The 9066-nt window shown below is 36.1% G+C and overlaps 1 protein-coding gene across 2 annotated transcripts in view; it reads right to left on the bottom strand.

The window, feature by feature from the left end:
* DNTT (DNA nucleotidylexotransferase) overlaps positions 1 to 8805 on the bottom strand; it is an 87105-nt gene extending 78300 nt beyond the window's left edge. For both annotated transcript variants that reach the window (XM_027647817.1, XM_027647818.1), the window contains exons 1-2: positions 8603 to 8805; positions 5178 to 5352 (exon numbers count right to left, since the gene is read on the bottom strand). In XM_027647817.1, the coding sequence (XP_027503618.1) occupies positions 5178 to 5352; positions 8603 to 8805 (378 nt within the window). The remainder of the gene's footprint in view (positions 1 to 5177; positions 5353 to 8602) is intronic.
* Positions 8806 to 9066: the final 261 nt, after the last annotated feature.

The raw sequence follows: 9066 nt of genomic DNA, 5'->3' as shown, positions 1-9066 counted from the left end.
AATTATATGGTAGTTTTTGTAATATACAATGAAAGGAAGAAAGCCATTTTAGGTGTAAGACCGCTCTTGGGAATAACCAAAATGGGTTTCAGTCAGGATCAACAACACAACTCATCCACTTTTGCACGTGTTCATGAATTATATTTTTCAATTGATTTTAAATCACATAAACTATGATTGATGAGTGCTAATATACTGCTTGAAAATATAGTGTCAGCTGCAAAGACAGTGAACAAACAGAATGTTACTGAACAGAATATATAACAAGCTGTTGTCTTCATTAGGACACAGACACACAAAGCACAGAGCCCTACATGCAGCATTACCTGACATTGTGGATGAAAGCAAAATTAATGCAGAAAATTTATGCATTTAAGAAGGTGATAGACTGGGCATAAAAATCCTCTTCCTGCCTTGGTTAAGATATTTAAGCATTTTTTTTAATCAGTAAGAGAAACTTTGGAGAGAAAACAGCAAAAACATCTACCAAACAGTAAGTACTATAGTCTGATTTTTAGGGAATATTATGATGCCTGCATGAGAACTATAGAGATGATCTATCAGCAGTAGAACATGAGCAGGATTGATATTGCTTATTGGTGGGAAAACCAGATGGGAAAAAATTGTTTGTACAGATTATGGGACAAACCTAAAGTTCCATCAATAGCAATTACAGTGTAGAACAGTGTGGGGAATCCTGGAAACTCACTACATCAAAAATAACTTCTAGTACTGAGAAGAAACAAATACAGGGATGAGAAAAATATAAGCATTAAAATTCCTTCTTTTTTTTTTTTTTGCAGATTACTACATGAAAATGAAATTATGGTACACTGCACAGGGGCAACCACTGAAAAATTTCCAAATGTGGGCTACTTAATCACTAGAGCTAGTCCAAGTTTGTACCCCATATCCAGGCTGCAGTAACGGTGAATGTCACTTGCTACTCCTTCACAGTGACATTTTACACATGGCATAAGCAGAAAAATCAACCTGTACCACTAACATCAGTTTGTACAGCAGAGAGGCTTCATTACAGAATTAATCTTGTGGAGGACTACTTTGCCCTTTGTCAAATTATTTTTTTAACACACAAAGAAGTATAATGACACAGGGAAATAACAAAGAGAAAATGAAGCAGCAGTGAATAAGGTGCACAGATACAACCAGCCAGCAGCTTTGTAAAGTCCAGACAGCACTGATCAAATAATAAAGTCCGCTGATACCCAGCATTTTACGAAGAGGCGGCAGCCAGTTTATAAGTTTCGTTTTATTTTCTGGGAAACTGACTGACAGTATGAAGAATCTCTTCCATTAGTTGCAGCCTCTCTCTTTCAGAAGAAAACAGAGTGAAAGACCTCAGAAAATGTTAAATATGAGTTGCCTGACACACGATAAGGCAAGGGATCAAAAGATGGCACTTCCTTTTCCTAATGTGGAAGAAAATCCTTTGTTCAAAGAAATAAGTCTCTTTTGCTTTCTAGGAGAAAAAAACCAAAACAAAAAAACCAAACCAAACAAAAAAACAAACCCAACCAAAACAACAACAACAAAAGAAAAACAACAAGCAAAAAAACCAACTAAAACCACAAACAAACTAAATAACTACGAACTTTTGGGTTCTAACTCAGGAAAAGGCAGAAAAGATGCAGCACAGTTCTTAGGGCTGCTGAATGTGCCAAGTCCTTCCTTTCTTTTTGTCCCTCTGAAAGTTTCCCCTTTGCCTCTTTCTTTTCCATTACCCAGGAAACAGCCGTACTTTCTAGCACGTGGGGATGCCCTTGCATACATCTCAATGTCTGTGTCCTGCTATTGTCAAGAAGACCCATCTACTTGTGGTGGTAAAGGTACCTCTGGACAAAGACATACATTTGCCTGAGAAATATTTTGAATTCCCTTTAAAGCGGATGTTCAGCTACCGTATTTCCAAAAACTATTAAATTAAATGATGGTTATTAACTATAAAAGTCAACTGTTACCAAATGAATCAATAATAATTCAGATCATCTTAGATCTGGTCAACCAGTCTTTTATACTCTATAAATCATTAACATCAGAGCATCTCTCGGATCATTCGCAACCACAGAAAGATGTACTTTAATGACAATTGTAATTAGTATGTTAGCTAATGGTCTGTAACTCTGACTTTATTCCCCTTGTTTTGCATGGAGAAGGGCACTTCTTTCCAGTAATGCATTAAAACAAATGTCCTGAATGAAGAATGACCTTCCAAATAGGCTTCTTTAAGATCTGAAAGATGAAATCTTACTGCTATTGATATTAATGGGAATTTTACCGCTAACTACATATGGATGAGATTTCACCCAAAACATCCCCCCACTGCAATCCATTCCTTTTACCTCAAAACCTTCATGATGTAGCCCAAGTTCAAGGTTTGTTAATTCACTTTCATTTCACATTTTACAAGTCTGACATAATGGACCAAATTTGTCTTCAGTGAAACTCCAATTAAATTGCATTATGTATGAGTTCAGTCTAGTACTTAAAAAGAAAATTAACCTTTAGTTCACACCTTCCTTGTTTCTCAAGGAAGAAAAAAAAATTAGCATGGTGACACTGCAACAATAAAATTATTTTTAAATTTGTTGCACTTCCAGAATCTTTCTGGTTTTTTTCCTTGTTTGCTTTACAAAAATGTTTGTTACTTTGAAGTAAATATATAATTAAGATTGGTCTTAACTATAAGCTTTAAAGTTAATGGTATAGCTGTCACTGGCTTCTGTATTGTACTCTACATTTATTAGCATGAAATCTTTATGTTGCAATAAAAACAGAAGCTCTTACTTGCAGAGCCAGTCTCAAAGTATAATAATCATCTCCTGACAGTTCTGGTACCTTTTGCAGAAGTTTATACTTCAGGAGTACTCCAAAAGGACTTTTATATAAAAAGAAAACTAAGGCAGCGAACTTCTCATTGACTAAAAAAACCAAACAAACAAACAAAAAAACAAACCACATGGAGGAATTTTGGAGAAAGACAAAGACATTTCTTGCTTTGAAAAGAAAAAAAATTATGAAAAGACATTTCCTGAGATATCTGAATTTAGAGGTCTTCATGCACTGCTCCAATTAAGAATGTACATAAAAAGTAATTCAATTTATTTTTAATGCTGATGTGAAACTCTCAGCAAAGTTCACAGGATTTCGCTTATTTTTCTGATTTATTTCTTGTTTAGAGAACTTCTTTGCATTCCCTGAATTTATATTTTTATGGCCTGTAAGATAACATAATGCAGTAGTTACAAGGCTTCCCTTTTTTTTTTTCTTTTTATATTAATTTCTTTGGTCTATTCTCCCTACAGCATATTCACTGAAAATATTATAAATATACTGCAAAAATATTTTATTGGAAAGATTTCAAATATAAACACATATTCTGTCATGGAATCACGCTGAGTCTGAGAGTGACAGCTGCATCTGGTGTATTCACTCCCCACACACACACACTCCAACCCACAGCATTATTAAACAGTAATTCTTTTATGTAAAAACCTGGAAAATAATTTCTGGCAATGAAAATGAAAGATGACTGAAAAAGATAATCAGGAGCTACAGTTTTTCTTGGGGAAGGGTGGCATTTAGGAATCATCCTTCCTAATCTAAACATCAGAATGAAGAAGCAGTCAACAGTGCAATATTGCTGTTGAATATTCAGGCATTCTCTGCCTCACAGGAAGCACACGCTGCAGATCCTGCCATGGTTCCAGCATTTGCAGTTACTATTTTGCAGTGGGGTCACCGTTCACACAAAGCCTAATCCAGACCCTCAGAAATCAGCAAGAATCCCTCATTTTACTTCACAGTGTTTTAGACCAGACTTGTAGCTCTCTCGCCACATGAATTAATTTCTTCACCAGTGCAAGTCCATCACTGTGAGGCTCAAGCGCTTGCAGAACAAGGGTACAGGTTCATCCTGCTGCCACATACAGCCTATTTCATGGCCCAGTGGCATGTGGTGTCACCATGCTGGGCACAGCATGCCCAGGCATCCCTACCAAACCCTCAGCATTTATTGTTTGTACTGGGGGTATTGAATACCACTGTTTCTCACTATGCTCCAATCCAAGAAATTAGAGATGATTTTGTCAGATATAGATCAGAGGAAAACTTAATCATCCATTGCTCCAAGGTCAAACACCATTCATCAAATCATCAATATAATAAAACTTCCTTTCTCTTAGCACAATTTCATTTGATGGTGCCAAGTTTGTAAATGCATGTCCACAGACTACAGCAGCCTTCATTTCACAGGTCCTTCAAGAACCCAGCTGTTAGCTGATCACCTCACAACAGCAAAAGTTTTAGTACTTTTGCATTGTTTTGAGGAGGTAAAGTATTCCATCAAAAGCCCATTAAAATACACTTCTCTCAGTGGGATATCTACCATGATATTGAAGTATTTGAACAAATACCACAAGTACCAAAACCGCAACAAGAGACTCATTGATGGATATTTTGCCTTTAATAGCGCTCCTTTTTTTTTTTTTTAAATACAATAATGTTGCATGTTTTATGATAACTTTTACAGGCTGAGAAAGCTGGGGTTGTTCAGCCTCTTCAGGCTCTGGAAAGACCGAACAGCAGCCTTCCAGTACCTAAAAGGTGTTACAAGAGAGCTGGAGAGAGAATTTTGACAAGGACATGTAGTGACAGGACAAGGGGTAATGGCTTTAAATTGACAGAGGAGAGATTTGAATTAGATATAAAGAAGGAATTCTTTATGAGATGGTGGCGAGACAGTGTAAAAAGTTCTCCAGAGAAGTTGTGGATGCACCATCCCTGGAATTGTTCAAGGCCAGGTTGGGTGGGAATTTAAGTGACCTGGTCTAGTGGAAGATGACCCCGCCCATGGCAAGATAGTGCGAGTTAGGTGATCTTTCAGCCCAAACCACTCTGTGATTGTGTATTACCAGTTTGTAACACATGCTGACATAGTAAATTCACGTTACCAGACACTGATAGAGAAGGTATGGAAGATGTTTTCAATTTCTTAAAACTGTGTGAATTGCTCATGTAAACTTCAGGGAAAAAAGTTATAATTTCTGAATTTTTTTGAATTTGATCACAAGTATATGCAGTTTAGGTTAAATTAAAAAAGAAAATTGCAGCAGCTCATTTTGAATGTTACTGTATTCACACTGTAGGATCTGTCTTACCATGAGACGATACTTCATTTCTGAATCAACTGGTCTTCCTGCTTCCATGCAGGCTGTAAACCAGGAGATATCCAGTAGTTCAAACCTGGAGCTGTCACCCACAGCCTGTCCTTTCAGCCAGTCCAGCACCTCCAAGTAAGAGTTGTTCTCAGCCACAATATGAGTGACAGAGTCACTGTCAGGAAGCACACAAAAATATTTCTTTTTTTTTCCTGAATCCAACAGTACACAGATACAGAGCTGTTATTTCCATATTTACTTACCATCTACTTCCTGAAAATTGTAGTATATATTGTATGTTAGGATGTGGGAAGCAGTTATGTTTTCATATCACCATAAATCTATTCCAGTCACTGACTCTGTTTTGAGGAAAGACTACAGTCTGACAGCTCCTGTAAGTGCAACATTTTCTTTCTTTCAGCATCATTTACCTTCCATAAGGCACTATCCTAATACACATTCTTTGCAACTCTGAAAATATTTAGCTTGCACAAGCAGTACCATAATGAAAAGGCTGCTTGATGATACCTGACAGCCCCTTCCCAATATTTCTCATTAATGAGTGAAAGCTTTGCAATATTAAGTTTGTTAATGATAATTATTTAAAGCTTTAAAGCTAGTAATATATTTTTGAATATTTACGTTTTCTGTACTTACATGAAGCTCTTTACATATGGCACTGTCAAATGCCCATTAATTAAATCTTATGAATAACATGCTCCATCGAAACACCACTTCCTTGCTGCCAAGTCTCTTACAAAACTGATAGTTTAGTAAATATAAAATTTGCAACTTCAGTTGTTGTTCAATAGACTATATGATGTACATTGCCTAAAAGTACGGTAGCACAAAGGTTATGGAAGTTGGTTGGTGTACTAGAATAACACTGGAAAGGATCACATGATTAAAAAGACACACTTCTGTACCTGTCACAGGAAAATAATGGACAGGGCCAAAGTTATGTTTCAGAAAAAGATTACATACATACTTGGCATGATCTGTAATCTTTTATCTGCCTGCTGATATTTCTCAGCAATTTTAGAAAACTAGTAACTTGATAGGAAATTTTGAATGATTCTGAATTTTCCCTCTCCCCACACATTCCATGAGGGTGCTGTCACACAGAAAACCAGCAGAGATAATGTAGAAAATTCTTTATTTTCAAGGAATTTGTAGGACCTCAGTATCTCTGAAGTATATGTCAACATTAACTTCTATCATTCAACAGATTCCTAAACTTCTTGGGGAAAGGTACAGACAGACAGTGTCACTATTTGACACTATTTTTATAGAAGTAAAGTTAGAATTGTAACATAAATTATTTTGATGGCAGCCACCTCCATTTGCAAGCCTCTGTGACCTCCTGCTAGCCCACGTTGGTGACAGCCTTGTGCATATACAGTAAATTTCAAACAGAGCTGACAGATTGCTTTGCAACCCCTCTGTAACACCTGGAGAAGTTAAGCCATCAACCTGTCCAAGTAGACAGGGCACCACTGGTAGAGACAGCTGGTTAGCATGGACTTCAAAAATTATGTGTGCTGTTAAAGGCAGACTGCACAACCTTTCAAAGCAAAGTACTTTCCAGAAGACCAATAATAAAAAAAAAAACAAACCTGTAACCCTTGTTCAAACAAATAATCACTGAATTCATCAAGTCATGAAAGCAAAATGAAAAGTACTGGAATCACTCCACATGAAACTGTTATCAAATAACTTTTTGATGCAATAAACATACTATTTTTTGGAAATATAAGAAAGGTACTGAACGTACTATACTTCAGAAACATGAAAATTGTCATGATATAGCACAGTTTTTTTCTCTCCACATAGTGGAACATGAAGAGCAGAGTCCATTGAAAAAGAATAAATCCCAATTTATTTTATTCTAAAGGATTCAAAATGTAAATAAAGTGAATTTCCATTAAATACTACTTGGTTTATTATTATTTAACCCTGCTAAGTCCTACTTTAATTAAACTGTCACATCTTTACTTGAGTAAAAAAAAAACAAAAACAAAAACCAGAGACATAGAACTTCTGCTTCCTGTGGTTTATTTCACTTCATATAAAATATTCATATGTAATGTATTTGTAGCAAGCTGCAGATCTGGGAACTTTGCCATCACTATCCTCACAGCAGCAGTTTAGCTGCTGTGTACCAGTTTCCTCTGGTACCTGTACAGCTGTGCTTTTTTCTTGGCACGGAACATAACAAATTTAACATTTCCTATGGCATTTTCAAAACCAAAAATCAACAGTTAAATAGTTCTGTTTTATCCAGTAGCAGCTAAGATGAAATTAAATATAACACTTGCTCATGCAACTTACAGAAGTCTGAAATATTGACAATAAATATCTGTGTGTCAAAGCAGCCCAGATAAAGTCTCTGTTCAGATCTCAAGGAATTGTTAATGTGGGATTCAGAACAGTACACTTTATTTTTTTTTCCCCAAGAATCCAATTAGTTTTGTATCAGGTGCTAATTGCCAGCTTCTATTCAATACCTACTTGAATCTTGCTTTACTAATTATTTTATCCTCCCTTCTTTCTCAGGCTTTCAAAGTTGATGGGATCAAAAAAATCAGTGGAAATGAGCTTTTATAGGGAGGATCCAGTTGTATACTATCTCTATACAGATACATGATCAATATTTAGTTTTCCTTCAGCTACACAATAATGTAGCTTTTGGAAAACTGTATAATGATCTAACTAGCAGTCATGTAAAGCTCTCTTTGGATGAAGGCTTCCTTCAGAACGAGTTGGCTTATTGAAACACCACAAGACAAATCTGCAGGTGGAATATATTTTCACTCTAAAATGCTCCATCTGCCATATTTTACTCCTAAGCTTTTTTTCTCCAGTGCTCTTCCAGATTGTACCACAATGTAAGCCAGTAACTTTGAGACTCACGTCAGGGCACTACAAAAAGATTAAATACTATAATATCGGTCAACGACATAAAGAAATACCCACCTCAACCCATCACATTTTCCATTCCTGTATACTTAGGTTTCTTTTTTGTTTTAGAAATTGACCATGAAGTTTAGATTACTTTTAACCTGACTTCAAGGGAGACATAAACAATGACTGATTTACATGACCTTAAGATGTGGTTCATATGCAGAAGCATTAAAATTGACAGACTTAAGATAAATTAGAAGCACAGATTTTAAAAGCGAAAAATCAGAAATTTTGCTAAGGTTTGTGCTCTCCCTGCTCTCTGCTCAGAAGACAACAGAAATGAACCACACACTAGGAACAGCCATTGAAATCCTAAAGCATCTTTATAGTGGGAAGAGCAAAGTATGTCCACCAAATACATAGGCAAATACTTCAATAACAGTCACTTGTATGACTGCATTTATTAAATTAGAGTGCTCCAAACAACATTGTTATTTCAAAACACACAAACATTTTCCTACCTTAGCTCATTTTCTACTCTGAAACCTTTTCTTCTTGCCAGCTCTGTCAAAAACATCCTTCTGGTTGTCCCCATCTTCCTCTGCATAATAAAAATTACAAACTTAGTAAATTTTATTTCATAACTGCAGGAAAGTTTTGGGGAATATAACCCCTTCTGTCTCTTCCTGTGGGAGATTACACCTGAAGCTTTGATTTTATCCATGATGCAAAGGTAGAAGTGCTTTCACTTGGGTTAAATGGAGATAACATGCTTTCCACCAGGCAGCAGCTGTATTTAATGTCACCACCCATTGAAGTAATTTTCTTGTTTTCCTTCTGAAATCAAAAACAGGTGCTACACAAGCAGAAACATCACTTGATCTCTACCAGCTGGGACTTCTTGCACAGAAATACTCCAGACAGGTGCAAAAAATGCTTTCATTCCTTTAAACAGCCATTGCCTATAAAGACTTTATCCAAATAA

This window comes from Corapipo altera, unplaced genomic scaffold (genome assembly GCF_003945725.1).
Source record: "Corapipo altera isolate COAL_440 unplaced genomic scaffold, ASM394572v1 56, whole genome shotgun sequence".
In the NCBI taxonomy this organism is placed as follows: domain Eukaryota; kingdom Metazoa; phylum Chordata; class Aves; order Passeriformes; family Pipridae; genus Corapipo; species Corapipo altera.
Note: the sequence above shows the minus strand (reverse complement) of the source record. Positions and strands in the feature narration are given on the sequence as shown.